This window comes from Leguminivora glycinivorella, chromosome 14, assembly GCF_023078275.1.
Source record: "Leguminivora glycinivorella isolate SPB_JAAS2020 chromosome 14, LegGlyc_1.1, whole genome shotgun sequence".
Taxonomy (NCBI): domain Eukaryota; kingdom Metazoa; phylum Arthropoda; class Insecta; order Lepidoptera; family Tortricidae; genus Leguminivora; species Leguminivora glycinivorella.
Genome location: NC_062984.1, coordinates 7,581,404 through 7,600,791, shown reverse-complemented (window position 1 = coordinate 7,600,791; position 19,388 = coordinate 7,581,404). Strand labels below are relative to the sequence as shown.

Genomic DNA, 19,388 nt, shown 5'->3' with positions numbered 1-19,388 from the left:
TCGTTACCTACTGACAGTTTATAGTGCGTCTCTGCTGTATTGATTAGGTAGTTGGTTTCGACTTAGCTTGATATATTTTTTGTACTTATTTATGGTGTCTGTAGCTCTGCCGTGAATTATATTTAAAAAAAATAAGGAGGCCGTTCCATCATTGCCACCAATATGAAACAAGGTCCCACGTAAAAAGAAAACAAAAACATCGACGACTTCGATAAAGGTCCAAGTTTCATGGATTTTAGGCTGTGCGGAAAGAAGTAGCAGGTCTTAAAACCTAGGTTTTTAAATTTTTATTCTCTAAAACCATGTTTTAATTTTCTACAAATATTAACGCGTAACCAGTACATCACGCTGTCCCCGTTATATATGACGTACGCACATTATTGCCGTATGAAAAGCCCGTATGCCGTACTTTCAGGGTCGAATAAAAACTTTACATATACTTGGAAAGATCAACAGGCCCTGTAAGGCTCAGATGGGGGCTGTATATAATTTGTCACCAATGTCACCACGCCTGACAGTGACACGTTCTAAAGAGTAGGTAGGTATGTATAAAATGTGTCGTATGATATGACAAGTATCAAAAACACGACCATGACGCTGAAAACTGGCTAGTGAGTGGCTAGGGTTCGTATACTGAGAAACTCTAACTTAGTAAGGATCATAATTTTGAGTACCTATGGTAGAGCGATCGTAAAGTCCAAACTGCATATTGGCACTGGCACACTTTATGGCGCCACTCAGAATTACGTATTACCGATATTTCATTAATTTCAGAAGTGCAGTATAACTTAATGGGTTAGGTTATTGTTTAATGATAGCCAGAATTGTGCGGAAGTGTTATTGGCAAAGCATTGGCGTATAATTGCGTATTTAATCATAGTTTTATTATGTTTGTCAGAGCTTTGAACAGCGCATCGTGTTCGCCTTAATATGGTAAATTATTTGGGAATACCGTTGTCTCTTCTTTTTTTTTCATTTTTTATAGTTCATATTTATGCTCTTTCTTTATCGCGTACCCTATCAGTTTTCACCAGCCGGCGGCTGTCGTGAATTATAACACTCGTTATTAATATCCCCCTTTTGCACAATGTATTCTAAATTTGTTCTTTTTTGTTTCAGATAAAAAAAAATCCAAACTTGCTTCATTCCGCCATGGCTCCGCCTGCTCAGTTCGTCCCCAAACAGCACTCCCTCCGCCTCCAGACTGACTCCTACCTATACAGTTGAGCTCTCAACATGGTTAAGTAGTGTATAAGACTAATAATGAGCTTATAAGTTAAGTGGATAACATGCCTTACTACGGGTATCGGGAGGGGGAGTCGGACTCGGGAGGGGGGTCCGAGTCCGACGGGGACTCGGAGGGGGGGATGAGCACGGAGAGCTCGGCGGGGCAGGGGCTGCCGTATCCGGGGTTCACGCCGGTGGCGCTCCGGTATCTGACGCAGGACTCCAGGCCGAGGAGCTGGTGCCTCAAGCTGATCACCAATCCATATCCTTTTCAATATGATTTTATTATTGACTACTTATAGGTAAGTGCTTAATATATCCCTCAGTGAATGTGTTTAAAACAGACTAGACAAGTGGCTTTTAAATAATAAGATAGTGACATGACTTTGCTAACTATAAATCATGAGACACTGTGTGACATAGGCTCATCAGCTGAATAGCTGCTCGCCTATAATTGAATAATAATAATATTGGCCAGTTGATAAGGTTACGAATAATAATTGACAGATTGTCTAATAATTGACAGGTATTTCCAACATAGGTACAATTAGCAGTTTGAAGCAACCGACCCAGAAATAACAAGGTTATAATTGCAAATTAGGCTTATTCGCTTATACTTAAGTTTAAATTTATCCCAGACGTTTCCAGCATATTGTCCCCGTAGTCTCGGAGAAAACTGTATAACTGACAAAAGAGATTTTTTTCGTAATTGGGCGCTTAATTCCATAGTAAAAGTTGCTCAGTATAATTGACCCTCTAAATTAATGCATGTGAAGAAAACAAAGAGTCAAAAGTGTCGTATCAAATCTTTCACAGGATAGAAAAAGCTGGAAAATACTCCACCGACAACAGAATAACTCTTAAGTATATGATGATGATGAAGAAATAAACATTATCTACTAGTTGATAAAAACTACAAATAAACCTAGTCTATGAATAGACTTCTGTAACTACCCGTTCATTTAATTCAGTAATTTGTAGAACCCTCATGCGTGCGTATACTAGCCGATATCATTTATTTACCGCCCGGCACGGAAAGAGCGACATTTCTTCAGTCTGGTTCGTCGTGTGATTGCTCTGAGGTCAAACCTTGAGCTATCGCTTTGTAGCCGCGGTACATTATTAACCAGGACCTGAATAATGAAGTGACACAGACGTATTCGCTGAATACGGGCAGCTGAACGGGACTGCAATACGATATTTCTGTTAGATTATTTTGTAAATTCTAATAAAATAATTGACTAAATGATAGTCAAAAATAAGGCAAAAACTTTCACATTAATCTTACGTCGTTCAGAAAGAAAAAACTTCCTTCTATTGACCTGTAACTAGGATATTTTAGACTATTCAAGAATGGAATTCCTTACCGGCGGCGGCTATATTTCCGAGCTCATATAACCCGGCAACCTTCAAATCAAGGGTGAACAGGCATCTTCTGGGTGAGCTCACTCCATTGTACGCCACGTCTTTGCCTTTGGCTAGTCTGTGGTCAAGAGTAAGCCCATTTATAATTTTAAAATATGTAACGGTTCATAAACCTAATAGTAATTATTGTGGTGATTATCATTTACATTATTGAGCTATTTATATTGTGTAACATGAGATACTTAACCGAATAATTTTAAACGAACGTTAGATAATCTTTCAAGACTAAAATGTCTGAAAATCATTTTAGGATTTAGCCTACTTTCAGAGTTTATGATAATCAACTAACTATCCTTTTTGATCGATTACAAATAGTGACAAACAGCAAAAAAAATACCTAATAACATCGAATATGTTCACCTTCTTTTGACCCTAGAAATGAGTGGCATAATTCTGATTTTTAACGACAGTAAAGAATCTAAAACACTATTAAAAATACCTTATATCTAAACTCCTAATATTTTTACAGATTCTGAACAATCCATAGATTCACATGTATTTTTTAAGCAAACCCTCTATTGTATAGTTGTATAAAAATGGTACGTCCATCAGAATCAGCTCGCCGGCGTAACTCAAGCCTGCACGTTTCACATGTAAATTCGTCCGAACGTCAGGCCGCTCTGTTTATTTGCACTGCTATTTTTTTTTTGCTTTGTGCTCACAAAGCTTTCAAGAGAATACAAATCGGTTGAAGCGTACTACATATTGACAGATCTACTGTTGCTAACAAAGGTTATGCACCTTTGCCTGCAACAGTAGATATGTTAATATGTAGTATTATGCTCTTTTGTTTATGATCTTCGGTTAACTTATTTACTGTGATTTGTATAGCATAGAGTTTGCATGTGATACTTGAACGAAGCGTTCACTTCATTCAAACGCTACTTAAATTAAATGTGGCTTAAATAAGCTGTTCTTTCACCAGTAGTTAGTCTGTGTGGACAAGACAACGCCGGACAGAGGCAAAGAGTAGGTTCTTTTCACCCCTTTTCTCTTTTTGAATAACATGGTACATACATGATCGTGACCGAATGAATTCTTGACTGACATTGTACACAGCCTGTTTTTAACTCTCAAAGCGATTAGCTGCAATGGATTACGTGACAGTACAAGTGACATAAAAGTGCTGCCCTCATCTTGTCGACTTTTTAATATTAAATAGGGATGACGACTGCATCAAAAAATGGCATTCTGTTTAGTCCGTCAGTTAGATCGTCCAAAAATATTGAACACATATTTTCCGCTTTTTCTAATTAATGAAAAAATACAAAGATATAGAGCATCAAAGTTCCTTCGTGGAGGCTTGTGACGTCACTTCTAAATAAAAATTGTACCTAGGCGTGACGTCACGCGAAACTTCAACGCACTGTACCGTTGTCATTTTTCGTTTACGAGAAAAAATAAAAATACGTGTCTAAAATTTCTTTGATAATCTAACTGACGGACTATTTAGTTTTTTTAGTCGTCTCGCCTATTGCATGATGTCAAATTAGTTACAACGGCTGTTGCTACAATGTTGAATTTCAGCGCCACTCTATCACGCACGTTGCCAATTCCAAAATATAAGTAAGGTACAGCGGGGCAAATCTCGACTGGAGGGCAAATGTAACTGGTCCATTTTTTCCATGTTTTACAATGTTTGCATTATTAAATAGAGTGTCCACCGGTTATACATAGTAGGCGTGTTCAGTGGATACATGTAAAACTCAACATCATAGTGTAATAATGGAAAAAGAAGAGTAGTTACAATTGCCCCCCAGTCGAGATTTGCCCCGCTGTACCATAGTATTTTGCATAAACACCAATAGCCGACCCGTACTGTTTCAATAATACCAATAAACCATACATGACATATTTCTATAAAATAGTTATGTTATGTCGAAGGGTAAATTTGGATTTACTATGGCAAACAAATAGTGTTTCTATTTAAAGTTTAAATTACAATTTCGCTATCATGTTTGCTCACAACTTTTTGTATAGGTAATGCATTCAGTTTCTAATAATAATACGTGTTAGATTTAAACCTAGCACGACTCTAATTTTAAATTTAAATGTACGAATTTTACTTTTATTATTAATTGTTGTTATGTAAAAAAATCTTCATTAAAGGCCAAAATGTTTATCGCTCCTAAGCATATTATGAGAAATTTCGTCGGGTACCACGGCGGGCGGGTGGTCTACTGGTGAGGACGTTAGCCGCGTAAGCTGAAGACCCGGGTTCGATTCCCGGCTCGGCCACCAGTGGGCCCTGTCGTTTTTTTTTCATGTATGATATCTATTTAAAAATTATAATATATTATGAGAACTTATATGGATGTAGATACAATTATTATAATTATTCAAAACATTTCGTTATGATTTGTGACCCAGTGACATAAACAAGCAACCTCAAACGAAACAAAAACCTGTAAAACTACGTCCGATTTACAAAGCTGGAGCGTAACAAGATATATGGCCGCTAACTACGTATCATATAAATTATGAAAGAATCTGGTTAGTTTCATCCGACGAGCACGTGGGCAATAAACGGCGATTGTTGTGTACACGGTGTAGGGTAGAGGATACCGCGGCTGGGAATAGTAACACATATTAACTAACCGCAGATATAAACGCGTTTGCAATAATATTTAATTAATATTGACTTACAGTTTATAATGTATCTCACCGAGATATACAACACAGCTTTTTTTTCTAATTGTATATTAATTAAAAAAGGACTAGTACTCTAGGTCGTGGCGTGATAAATTGATAATGTTGCGCCAATCGACATGAGCTAGCACTGTTGAAAAGATGGGCTGAAATGTAGCCAAAAATTCTTGACTGGTATCGTACGCGACAAAAGAAATGTTTTAGTTTGTTTTAATGATAATATTTACAAAAAAAGTTGTGAAATAAAAATATAATCACATAATATGCACCTCAGATCATTGTATTCTATATTATTATACCTATTTCTCCATACATGTACTTCGCACTAGGACCATTCTACACTGACTGGTATGATTTTCGAGTGCAGTTTCCTAACAAACTTCAGCTATTAGATGAAGGTAATCGTAACATCAATGTTAGCTGGACCAATCTTCCCTCTAACTTCTTGCTCTCGATCGAAGTGTGGCTAATGTGGCTATTTGCAGCCGATACGACTTGTTGAATAGAAATTTAGGAAAAATATGACACTTAAGTATAGGTAAGTATTTGATTAGTATTTTTATAATCATACTGGCTTTAACTCGCAACTTGGCACGCGAAGAATAATTCTTTTACTCCTTGGGATGATTTTTGAATACTTTCTTAGTGGAACCCTAGGCCTTATGATGAGGAACCTGCGTTCCGAATCTCTAACACAAGTGGTTTGGGCTGTGCTTTGATTTAAGTCAGTCAGTCAGGACTTTCACTTTTATAATGCTTATAGCATAGGTTATATAGAGGTATAGGGTGTTTCAATTAACGTAATACAAAATAAGCTGCTATTACTATAATAGTCAGTTGTAGGTGTCTTATCAGTTATCAAGGTGTTGATTATTGTGACAGGTAACATGTCAGAATGCATTTTATTCATTTATAAAATGCATTTAACAGTGTCACTCATTACTCAATGTAATCTTTTTTAGCCTAATGTTTGATTTCGCGTCTTGTTTTTTTTTTTGCTTACCAAGTAGATATGTAAAATCCTAATGTAGGAACCAGTTCTGTTAGATAAAATGGAATAGCTTTTGCAAATAAAATTAAGTATATTAAAATATTAATTGAAAGAGATATATAATAAATTTAGAAACTCATATTTCCAAGGATTCATGATAGAACATAATATTAACTGTACCTGCCGTGTAAAATTGTATTTTAACATTAAATAACTGAATTGTATTGAATGCATACTTCCGTTGAATAGTTGTAAACCGATTACAACGCGACAAAACAGCGTTATATCATACAATTAATATTCCAAACGTGTTTGGAATGAAAACCAAATTTAATTTCACTGCATGCCAAAGTGAAACTAAGCCCGCATGGCGGCTACAGATAATAAACAGCACAATAGGTAACAGTTTTGCTTCAAAGCAATCAGAAATTCGTTGGAAATGGTTTTGAATTACATAATTTAATTTTACCGCCTTCTATTTAAATTCAAATATTAAAAAAAAAAAATGTTAAAATGTATGTGACGTGTAAAAGTGCCCCTGCCTATTTGCTGTTTTTTTTTTTAATTTTTAATTTTAGCAAAGCGTGCAGTGCAGTCGTTGATGCTTCGTATCGTTTAGTCGTTTTCTCTTTCTATTGCTCGTCCGTATTGGCGCGACAAAACCAATTGCATGTGGTTCGACACGGAATATCAACGGTAGGTATGGTTGGCTAGAGGCCCAGCCAGCCTTGTCGAAGTGACAATCGTTAAGTTGACGATACGTGGCAATCGAAACGCATTCTGGCTCTGTCGAGCCGCTATGCAATGCAATGTGCGTAGTGAGTGGCGCTGATTGTCATAAAACACGAGTCATGTTATGGGCATGTCAAACGTTAATGGTAGTAACGGTGGCGGTGGACAACTGGACATGCCCATAATGTCGGGCGGCCGTTGGAACTAATTTCACACCATACAATTTAGTATGGAAAAGCCGATAAAATGAAAGCAGCACCAGTCGTGCACGTAGCGAATAGGCAGAGCTGGCTATTACTACAATATGCTTACTGAACGTAAGCGATTGTACGTGTGGCTAGAGGTCCAGGTCATGCAGAATGTATTATTACGCTTCTGCCCTCTTTGTTTGCGAACTAGCGGTAATATGTGTTAACGAGATATGGAGAACTTTCTCTAACTAGTTACACGTATAAAAAGTAGGTAATGTTTCTGAACTAAAAGTATTACATTACATTTGTTTGTTTACCTTGACAACATCTATTAATATTAATATATACATCTTTCTCGCTATACCGTAATCCTCTAAAAGGACTCATATAAAAGTCAAAAGGCGCCTAGCCTTATCTGAGATAACATACACTAGAAAAATTTCGTCGGGTACCAGGACGGGCGGGTGGTCTAGTGGTAATGACGTTAGCCGCGTAAGCTGAAGACCCGGGTTCGATTCCCGGCTCGGTCACCAGTGGGCCTTGTCGTTTTTTCTTTTGTGTATGATATCTATTTCAATTTATAATATACAGTAGGTTAATAACGTGTAGGCAATTATTAGATTTGATAATAATATTATTAGCAATCGTATCACTGAGCAATGTAAAATTAGAGGTTTAATAAAATCTACCTATTCTCATATTAATTCGGAAATGTTTGATCGCGCATGTGAACATAGTTAAACGTCTTATTTTAACGCATCTGGTCGGTTCATAAAATTGTCCATAACAAATAAACAACGTGGCATTGGCCCCTTTCCAAAAAAAACCGGCCAAGAGCGTGTCGGGCCACGCTCAGTGTAGGGTTCCGTAGTTTTCCGTATTTTTCTCAAAAACTACTGAACATATCAAGTTCAAAACAATTTTCCTAGAAAGTCTTTATAAAGTTCTACTTTTGTGATTTTTTTCATATTTTTTAAACATATGGTTCAAAAGTTAGAGGGGGGGGGACGCACTTTTTTTTTCCTTTAGGAGCGATTATTTCCGAAAATATGAATATTATCAAAAAATAATCTTAGTAAACCCGTATTCATTTTTAAATACCTATCCAACAATATATCACACGTTGGGGTTGGAATGAAAAAAAAATATCAGCCCCCACTTTTCATGTAGGGGGGGTACCCTAATAAAACATTTTTTTCCATTTTTTATTTTTGCACTTTGTTGGCGTGATTAATATACATATTGTTACCAAATGTCAGCTTTCTAGTGCTAACGGTTACTGAGATTATCCGCGGACGGACGGACGGACGGACGGACGGACGGACGGACGGACGGACGGACGGACGGACGGACAGACAGACATGACGAAACTATAAGGGTTCCTAGTTGACTACGGAACCCTAAAAAATGGAGTCATGTTTGAAACCGTATCAGTTAGAAATTTTAAACTGGAATTGAGATAATAACCATACCAACTGATAGATATCATTAATACAGTTAGAATAAGACGTGGCATCTATCTCGCGGCGACATACTCCCGCGGCCATCATGTGCTAGGCCTGCAACTGATATTAGAGGCAATATCATGCGTCCATAGTATAAACGTATTCGACAGTGTTATGTGTATTTTAAAGCCATTTGCTAAGTTCATGACTGGAGCTACCTTCATTTTGTGGGCTTTTCCATAAGAAACTGTATGGTGTCATAACACTCATAACTGTCATATGCCAACGGCCACCGCTGGCATTAATGTTCGGCATGCCCATAAGATGACGTGTATTTTGTGACAATTAGCGCCACTCTGTTACGCACGTGCCAATAGCAGCACTGATTTATATCATCAATATCATTTTCGGACACTCTTCTTTATTCTTTGCTAATTATTGTTTTAGAGTTCTTCAAAGTTAAAGTAAAAAAAAAAGTTTAAATTAGTATTAAGTTACAAACATTAAATATTAATCTTAGAGTATTAAGTTACGTTTTTGTTTTATATCAAAACTGTATTTAAGTAACTATAAATGTCTAAAACAATGAGCGCCTCTCGCCATCAAACGTTACAGTTTGGCGAGGATTCCTGTAAACTGTTAATTATAAGTTTATTTTTGTGAATAATAAATTAAAAAAAAAAAACAAGGCCGAAAAAACTGCCAAAAGAAACTGCCAATAGAAGAGTATTCACATCAAAATAGAAGCTACTTTCAATTTTGGAATTTTAGCCTTTTAAGACCCACTTGCACCAACCACTTAACTCAGGGTTATCGAGCTGTCATCTGTCAAATTCCATATAGAATGGTGAGTTAAACCTCGGGTTAACCCTCCATTTTCGTTGGTGCAAGTGGCCCTAAAAGTCACATGGAGCCGGCCAAAAAACCCATCTCACATAATCCAACTTAAGCCACGTATCTAGTGACAATCGAGTTAAACCTCTCGTGTCATATAAACAGTAAAAGGCCTCCCCAAACATATCGACGCGTGACTCTAGCCGACCAAAAATCGCTCGTTCGTATGAAAACGCTTACGCGTTGCCGTCGCTTAACGGAGGCATAGTTACAGTCAACCAATAAGGAGGCACACTCAAAGGTTATGACAAATGGCGCCACCCTATTAGTCCATACATGAGAGCGAGAAGATGATATGTTTTTTCTTTCTCTCACATATGTATGGCAGTGACATGCCAAGACACTTGCACAGGCGCCGCCTGACGGGATAAAATGTCAGTGAACCTCCTCATTGGAACCCTAGGCCATTGTAGAACTATGTCATAGTGACGTTGTAAATCAGATTGTAAGAAATCTCCTATTGCTTGTCATTTTGACATGGTTGTACAGTGGCCTAGGGTTCCAATTGGTCGACTGTACGCATGTTCATACTTACGAGCGATTTATTGGTCGGCGAAAGCCGATTCCACGTCGATATGTTTGGGGAGACCCTAAGTACGCCATTTAATATTTATTAACAAACAATATGTTGTCAGCTTCAAAGGTGGTGTACTGAAAAGCTTACGCCCCCACTATCATCCCCATTGTGCGCTGAACAGACTGGGCACAAATTACACGTGAGGCTTGCCACTAATACGGCTTAGGGCACAGTTAAATTATATAGTATTTTAACTTGACATAAATATTTTTGATCGGGACATTTAATTTAGGACAAAATTTTAAAGAAAAATACCTCGGCTGGACTCGAACCTGCGACCTTCTGTATTGCCAGTACAGCCGCTCTGACCAACTGAGCTATGGAAGCCTGCTGGATGTGTGCGAATCTTTCCATGCCTTTCCTCAAAACCTAAACGCTTAATAGGGGTTCAAGAACGTGAGATATAAAATTAACTAAAGGAATATTACATTACGGTATGATGACCGGTTTGGGTCAGTCGGCAGTGACCCTGCCTGCTGAGCCGCAAACCTGGGTTCGAATCCCGGTAAGGGCATTTGTGTGATGAGCACAGATATTTGTTCCTGAGTCATGGACATTTCCTATGTATTTATAAGTATTTGTATATTATGTATATCGATGTTGAGTACCCACAATACAAGCCTTAAGAGCTTACCCTGGGGCTCAGTCAGTCTGTGTAAGAATGTCCTATAATCTTAGATCAAATCAAATTATTTTTATTGAAAATATTTTAATTTGTATTTTTTAAGTAGTAACACTACTATTATACTATAAACATTAAATAAATATCATATTCAAGGAAAAACTCACTCAGAGATGGCCGGGGGCGCCATAAGCCTTCAGTAATTGTGTCAAATACTTGTAAATTTCTACTCTTGCTTTCGTGATCCGATGGCCGAGTGGTTTAACAGTAGGCCTAGCACATGACGGCCGCGAGAGTATGTCGCCGCGAGATAGATGACACGTCTTCTTCTAACTGTATTAATGACATAAGGACGGGTAGTCTATCTCGCGGCGACATACTCTCGCGGCAATCATGTGCTAACCCTGCAGGCATCCGTCCGGTTAACGGAGTACGCTGGTTCGATTCTAGCTCGGAACACTTGGAGGCCTTGGTCACTTTTTCTTTGTATATGACATTTATTTAATATCCTATAATATTTATTTATTTAATATTACGTTAAAGTCAGATAATTAACGTATTTCAGTAACAGGGTAGACGTATAAGAATAGTACATTACGATACAAGTGCGTAAAAAAGGAAGTTCGAAACGAGTGGCGATAAATTAAAACACGACCGAAGGGAGTGTTTTAAATCGACACGAGTTACGAATTTCCTTTTTTACGCACTTGTATCGTAATGTACTATATTGTGCCACAGATAAAATATACAGAGCGCATTCGTTAAAATTTAAATTACCGACCTATCACCATACTTGTTTCTTCAGACGCAGATAAATGCTTGGAAAAAAAGTTTAACCTACTAATTTTATGGTAAATTGGTTGTAGAGGATTTTTAAAATCTTGTAGCTACAATAACTATATTGGTGTTCTGATGGCCGTACTGAACGCTGTCTGTTCATATATAAAACTAAAGTTTGACCGCGTAATCTGTAGTGTTTGTCTAATAACACAGCATAGTATAAATACATAGTACTCTTTTTGTTTTTTTTTTTCAAAGATGCATCGCTGTAGTTAACATTACATTTTAGAAATGAGTGTATAGTTCAAAATATCGAGTTTCTATTGAGTTAATGTACTGTATTGTTCATATTACTAATACTAAGTTCAAGGTGTACTATGCCCTTATTGTATTCATCGTGTCTTGGGCACAGGGCCGTGTATTTAACTTTAAAGCGAGGGACGAGCAAGTTAATATAACCCATTAGCATAATAACTTCCTTGTTTATTAATCCGTACATTGGAGGTTTGTTTATACTGAAAATAATATAACTTACTGTGTAAATAATTTAGCTAGGTACGTTTTTTTATTATTATGTTTTAACGAAGCATAACAAATATTGTTGATATTTTAAACATATAAACCGGGTCACTCACGTGTACATAGTTGAAAATGCTCGACATGTTTCGCTCCGTAACGAGGAATATTTTCATTGAGCTCGCTCGATGGTATCCCGACGCAGACTCACTTTCTTTTCGACTGTTTACACCTGAGTGATCCAGTTTATACATATGTATAATATGTCAGTGTCTCACGGTAGTTTTGCAATTACAAAAGTGTTGATATTGTTTTAAAATAACAATTGTATTAAATTTTGTTACAGTAAGAATGAGTACGCTCATATGTCGTCGTATACGAACTTGCTTTATTTGAATAAGGTACAGCGGTGTTGGGCATAATTCAATTATTTTGTAATTGAATTACAAATTAAATTATATAAATTGCAATTACTTGTAATTAATTACGTTCGTAATTGAATTAAATGTAATTGAAATTACTTGGTAATTTATAATTGAAATTACATTAATTTGTAATTTGAATTACGATATTACGTTATGTAAATTTGATTATTACTTACACAAAAATACCCAATTTACCCACTTGGAATGGTTAAGGAAAACAATTAGTGTAGTTTAAAACATTTATTTAATAAACAGTAACGATTACCTGACACAATTTAAATTACTAATATTTAGATAGATATAATAGAATTTAAAAAAGTACTTTGGTACATTTTTTTCAATTTTAGATTGTCTGTATATTTTTTATTGAGTGCTCCTCAGCTGTAATCGTCCCGAATTTCATAAATATCGGAGACAAGTTATCGTCTAACAAACTATCAAAATTGAAATTAGTAAATAGCTCACATCCGAAGTAAAATGTAAGAGCTAAAATACGTACTATAAAACTTAAACAAGTATGACAAAACAAAACTATTTTTTTTAATGTTTCTAATTTAATACCTAATATTATATTGAAACACAAACCTACAAAAAATATACTTAGTAGCAAGCTATATTAGGACAATGAAAATCTTTTTCCTAGGTGAATGTAATTTGTAATTTCATAAAGTAATGAATTACCAATTAAAATTACAAAATGTAATTTGTAATTGAATTGCAAATTACATTTTGTAATTTAGTGAAAATCGTAATTCAATTAGAAATTACATTTCTGTAATTTCAATTTATAATTGAAATTACATTCTGTAATTGCAATTTGTAATTTGTAATTCAATTACGTTTTGCCCAACATAGCGGGGCAAATCTCGACTGGGGGGCCAATGTAACTGGTCCATTTTTTCCATGTTTTACAATGTTTGCATTATTAAATAGAGTGTCCACCGGTTATATATTGTAGCCGTGTTCAGTTCAGTGGATACATTATAGAACTCAACATCATAGTGCAATAATGGAAAAAATGGATCAGTTACAATGGCCCCCCAGTCGAAATTTGCCCCGCTGTACCTTACGAAAAAAAATAGATTTTTAAGAGTACCTTACTCAGGAAACCGTAACCATGGCAACGAGTGACAACTTACTCACGGTTACTCTTACTAGAACCAAAAAAACATACAAATTCTCTCTCCCTGCCCTTGAAAGAATACCCAAGAGTCCCAAATAAGTAAGAAATGCATAAAACCTCTTAAGACCCCGTCTAAATTTAGCTCTTTTGTATTCGGAACTTTCTTTTATGTCTTTATGAGTTCAAAACTCGAATATAATTTGTACCTAAACATGTTGGTACCGACGCTTGCCCGGATAACCGAGACAAAAAAATATAATGGTACATTATGATAAAAGTACGGAAAAAAGGAAGTTCGAAACGAGTGGCGATAAATTAAAACACGAACGAAGGGAGTGTTTTCAATCGACACGAGTTACGAATTTCCTTTTCGCACGTGTATCGTACGTCGTTTTTCAGTACCCTCCGAAGTTTCGACCAGGCCCCGTAGCCGAATGGCATTTCTCCGACGCCAAACGAAAGCGATACGCCGCTGGCTCTGTCGCGCCAATACGCAAGCGCGATAGAGATAGATATCTACTAGCGCTTCGTTTCGTGAGCGTTTCGTGAGCGATTGTGCCATTCGGCTAGCCACCCTGACAAGAAATTAACCACTTCTCGCACTAGTGCGTAAAAAAAGCACCATCTGTACTAAAAAATATTTCTCCATCCGAATATCGAATTATAGGTACTTATAGGTATATATACACACATGTTCGAATTTCAAAAAACTTCCACGTCAACGTTTTATTTAACGTTCCATTTTCGTTTCTCACGAACACAAAAATTAAAAAAGTTCTCTCTCGTGATTTTATACGTGAAATGAATACTTGTATAATGATGCGTACAATTGAAAAAAAAGGTTCTTCATTAAAATATGGGCATAAAAAAGGAAAAGGCTATAAAAGAAAGGCTCTTTGGGTCTAAAATGTATTGTTGTCAAGAACTTTCTTTTGATAAAGGTCATCGTCCATTGTGAGATAAAACTCGTTTTTACCACTCATTATTGGTTTTCACACATATGTGATGTAGGTACATGTATTAAAATAAATACCTACCACTTTCATATTTCAATATAATTATAGAAATTAAGTAAAAATAAATGTTGAAGGAAAATTTTAAATGTTACCTCGGGGTGGTATTACATACCATGCCTCTTATACTCATCATTGCGAGTATATATTCTGAGGGTCTCTTTTCAGTAAATTTCAATTTTATATTTCGTGTTAGGCTCTGGTATATATGAAACATAGATTCATATCGTTTGATGGCTCAAAATATATAGTTATGCTATTAATATATTGCATGTGTTTATCGGCTACTAATTGCACTTATAACAGAGCTCGCCCAGAAGATGCCTATTCACCCTTCATTTGAAGGTCGATTACTGCATATTATAAGCTGCTATTTTTCCGGAAACGAAACGTTCGTATTTGTCATGCTAGTTCAGCCAATGTCAGTAACTCGTGTAGTGGAACGAGTACCATTCTTGATTGAGTGAGATATGACTGGTCGCGTTTTTGACAGTCAGTAACGTTAGGTAACCGAGAGCGGTTGGGTGGCACTTTCAGCGGGGAGCGGGAGTGGCCATAGATAGATAGATACATTTATTGGTGCTAATCATAGTGTCGATAGTACTCTTTATTTTACTGTGCCGTCTATGTAGTCTACAGTGTGGTCTGATGATGGATTAAAGCGTCTTACGCTTGGACCTGAGGTATCGATTCAAATGTCCATGGCGTAGAAGAGGTTAATACCTATCTCATAAGATTTAGTGACCCTTTTAAAAACAGCTACCGCTTAGTTTTCCCCCGCTATCTCAAACAAAGATCGTCTGACAAACATTATTCTATTAGTCTCTGAACGCCATTACTCTAGTAAATGCATGTGCATTACTCTCGTTCAGACTCTCGTTAAAAGAGATGTTGAGATTAACAGAATAGTTTCCAGCATAAAATGTGGAAAGGTTTCGTTTGAAAGCAACAAACAGAATGTAACACAAGTTTCAGTAATAATTTAAAGCAAAGCGGAAAAAACACGCCCTCATGTAAACAGCGAAGAGTTCATTTTGAAATGGTTTTCGCACAAAGCGACGCCTTCTTCTAAACGTATAAAGCGTAGCAGCCCCTTTGATACGCCATGAGAGAAAATCAACGGAAAAAGTGTTTATTGTCGACTCCCCGCACGCTCGCTAACGCTATCATGTCCCTAAATAGAACAGGTTAATTGCTCAATGTAAGCAAGGTCTCGTACTCAAACGTTGCACAGACTAGCCAACGTCATAATCGCTTACTCCCTATCGCTCTTCTGTAGTGAAGGGACAGAGTTAGACTGCGTCTCTATCGCGACTTAGGATCAACAATAGGGATGACGACTACTTAAAAAATAGCATTCTGTTTAGTCCGTCAGTTAGATTGTCCAAAAATACTGAACCCCTGTCCTTTTTGCTGTGTACTTAACACAGCAAAAGGGAGTGTACAAGTTTCTAATGGGGTAGCAACGCGCATGTGACACTGTTTGAGTTGCAGGCGTCCATAGGTTACGGTGACCGCTTTACATCAGGCGGACCGTATACTTGTTTGCCACCGACGTAGTATAAAAAAAACACATATTTTTCGCTTTATCTAATTAATTAAAAAATACAAAGATATATATCATCAAAGTTCCGGAGTAAAAATTGTACCTAGGCGTGACGTCACGTGAAACGTCAACGCACTGTACCGTCGTTATTTTTATTTCACGAGAAAAAAGAAAAAATATGTGTCCAACTTTTTTTGATAATCTAACTGACGGACTAAATCGTTTTTTTAGTCGTCGTTTAGTAGTCGCACTAGTCGCCTATCTTCGTCAGGGCCGACTTCGTTTTAAGTCTATCTTAGCTAGCTCTCCCTATCCCTCTTCTGCAATCGCGCGACATACACTGAGAGAAAAGTTTTCCAGTTTTCATGTTCGTTCAACAAGTTTTTTGGTTAAAATAGCGCCTACGTGCTCTTTGGTTCAAACAACAAGCTACTTGTCATTTGAATCGGCAATATATTTGAATCAACAAGTCGATTTTATAAAAACAACCTGACACATATTGTTTTTAACATACGTTTGGCTGATTCAAATGGATAAACCGCAACAAGTCGAACAGTCTCAGTGTAGCCAGTTTGCGTCTCTTTCGCCACGTAGCCTCAACGATTGACACTTCAGCATGGCCGGCAGGGTAACTTTTAGCCATCGTCACAATCTCACACGGTCACACTTCGTAAGCCTATCTTAGCTATGCTCTCTCTATCGCTCTGTAGTGGCGCGACAGAGCCAGTCTGCGTCTCTTTCGCCACGTAGCCTCAACGTTACGATTGTCACTTCGGCTAGGCGGGTTATTTGCACAATGTAAGCGAGGTCTACTCAAACGTTCCACAGATCTTGCAGTTGCATTTTTCCTGGATGTTGCGAGGCGTAATCCGCGGCAAAGCCTTCAAATGAGTGTGCTTTAGAAAGTATGTTACATGATGAGAATCGTGGAAAATAGTCTGTTTGATGATGAGTTTTGTGCTACATTTATCTAGGCCGCCGCGTTGCGTTTTTTAAGTTTTTGCAATGCGTTGATCGACTTTTTACAACAAATGTATTTTTATATGGGTTTTATCAGTAGGTTTATAACTGAAGCATAAATGCAAATCAATTACTAAATATTCTATTACTGTTTTGGCGACAGTATAGCATAGTTATATAAACATTCATTTTGAACTACTGATACTTACCCACTGGTATAGAATAATCTTGTTACTTACCTACTGGTATAGATAGAAATATCTGGGCGACTGGGACGGTTCTATTTTAATATATCACGTCTTTAGATAAAAAAAAACTCTTATAAATACAAAAACAAAAAAAAGACAAAAAACAAAAATTTAATTTCTGGCCGGGATTGGAAACCCTGACACCTACGATCTATCTGCGTACATTAGACCGACCTCGTACGACTGAGCTAAGCGGAATCGAAGCGCGCGCGGCGAAATTAACGACCATATTTTACGTTTACTACCGCGAAAGAAAAACTCATGAAAACTCGAAAATTCGCGTTTTCCGGGATCTAAAGCTACGCTAGATCGATTTTTCACCCCCGAAAACCCCCACATAACAAATTTCGGCGAAATCGTTAGAGCGGTTTCCGAGATCGTCGGTATATATAAATAAATAAATAAATATACAAGAATTGCTCGTTTAAAAGTATTAGATAAACTGGTATAGAATTATCTGTTATTAACTTGAACTCAAAATTTCTAAGAATTAAACTTTAACACAGTTCAGTTAAATACAAACTTGTCAGTTAACAGTTAGTGCATGAGCTACGAAGTCAAACAACTAAAATTCTTAGCCACGCTTGAGAGTCAATGTCTCCAAACTTCTGTATCTCACTAACGAGTTTGGCTGTTACGCAAATTTTGTACAGTACCAAGTTTCGTACTTAATAGTTATAACCTACTTGGTACTTGACTTTATGCAACTTGATGAAATTTGGCACATTCCAATCAATGGGTGTTAGTAAGTAAAATAAATAAATAAATATTAATAATAAATAAATATTATAGGACATTCATACACAGATTGACTGAGGCCCACGGTAAGCTTAAGAAGGCTTGTGCTGTGGGTACTCAGACAACGATATATATAATATATAAATACTTATATACATAGAAAACATCCATGACTCAGGAACAAATATCTGTGCTCATCACACTAATAAATGCCCTTACCGGGATTCGAACCCGGGACCGCGCCAGACCGGTCGTAAGTACTTGTAAGTTAATGTAATAATAGGTGGCCCTCTGTACTACTGTGTAGTAGTAGGTATAGTCACTTACTAGGTAATATCGAAAATATTTTACCTATTTTTGGAAGACCTAGGTGAACTTTTCTCGTCCAAATCGAGGAAATATTGCAAAAAGGCCAGGTCAGAAGTACTCGAAACCGACGAGCGTGTATTATGAGAAACGTTATGAAAGTGTGTGAAGCGAAAGTGGTTTGTCAGGATCATAGTAAATGGAAATCCGTGATCTCTGCCTACCCCTCTGGGAAACAGGCGTGATTGTATGTATGTATTTAAAAACTTAAATATTGATATAAAAAGGATGAAAGCAGTATTATTTTATGCTGAATCCTTCAATTCGATACTGTTCGATTGATTATGTTTAAGGACGAAGTCGATTTATTATTGTGGCTTTAAAATGAATGGCAAAAGCAAGGTTTCTTCGTGAAAGAAAAAAAAAACAAATTATAATTTAAAGAAGTCATAACATTCATATATTACGACAATGAGCGACACATAAAGCAAGAAAATATATGATTTCCTTTGAAGGAAAATAAACAGGTCGTTTTTCTAATATTAGAATTAAATAATATGTTAAGGATTCGTGCTTCTTAAGAATTCTTCATAAGTACTTTCGTAAATAAAATTATTGTCAATAATAATAAGTATACCTACTCGTACAGAGAAATCTCTCAAAATTGTAAGTATTTCATCATAATAAAACATCCGAATTTGACGTTAGGTACTAATATAAATTTTATATGACTTAAATTTACCGTCTATAGAGTAAAACATGTAGGTGGTTTCACGTATATCGAAAGCTTTCTTTAAAAACACTTCGATCGTTCCTATAAAAAGTAGACCCGTTTAAAGTTACAAATTGAACCATTGAAAAGAGTAATGGTGTGACTTGGCGTTCCGTTCTCAACATATTTAACGAGGAATGGCTCAAAACCGTCAGGGCATTTGTAAAGAATAAAATATTAAATCCGCCCGGAGATGATTTGAAATCTG

General features: G+C 36.6%; 1 protein-coding gene across 1 annotated transcript in view; it reads left to right on the top strand.

Moving 5' to 3' along the window:
- Positions 1-19,388, top strand: part of LOC125233195 (voltage-dependent T-type calcium channel subunit alpha-1G) — a 294,775-nt gene that overhangs the window by 162,437 nt on the left and 112,950 nt on the right. Inside the window, exon 3 of the mRNA XM_048139099.1 lies at positions 1,120-1,489. Coding sequence (XP_047995056.1) covers positions 1,290-1,489 — 200 coding nt within the window. The 5' untranslated portion in view covers positions 1,120-1,289. The remainder of the gene's footprint in view (positions 1-1,119; positions 1,490-19,388) is intronic.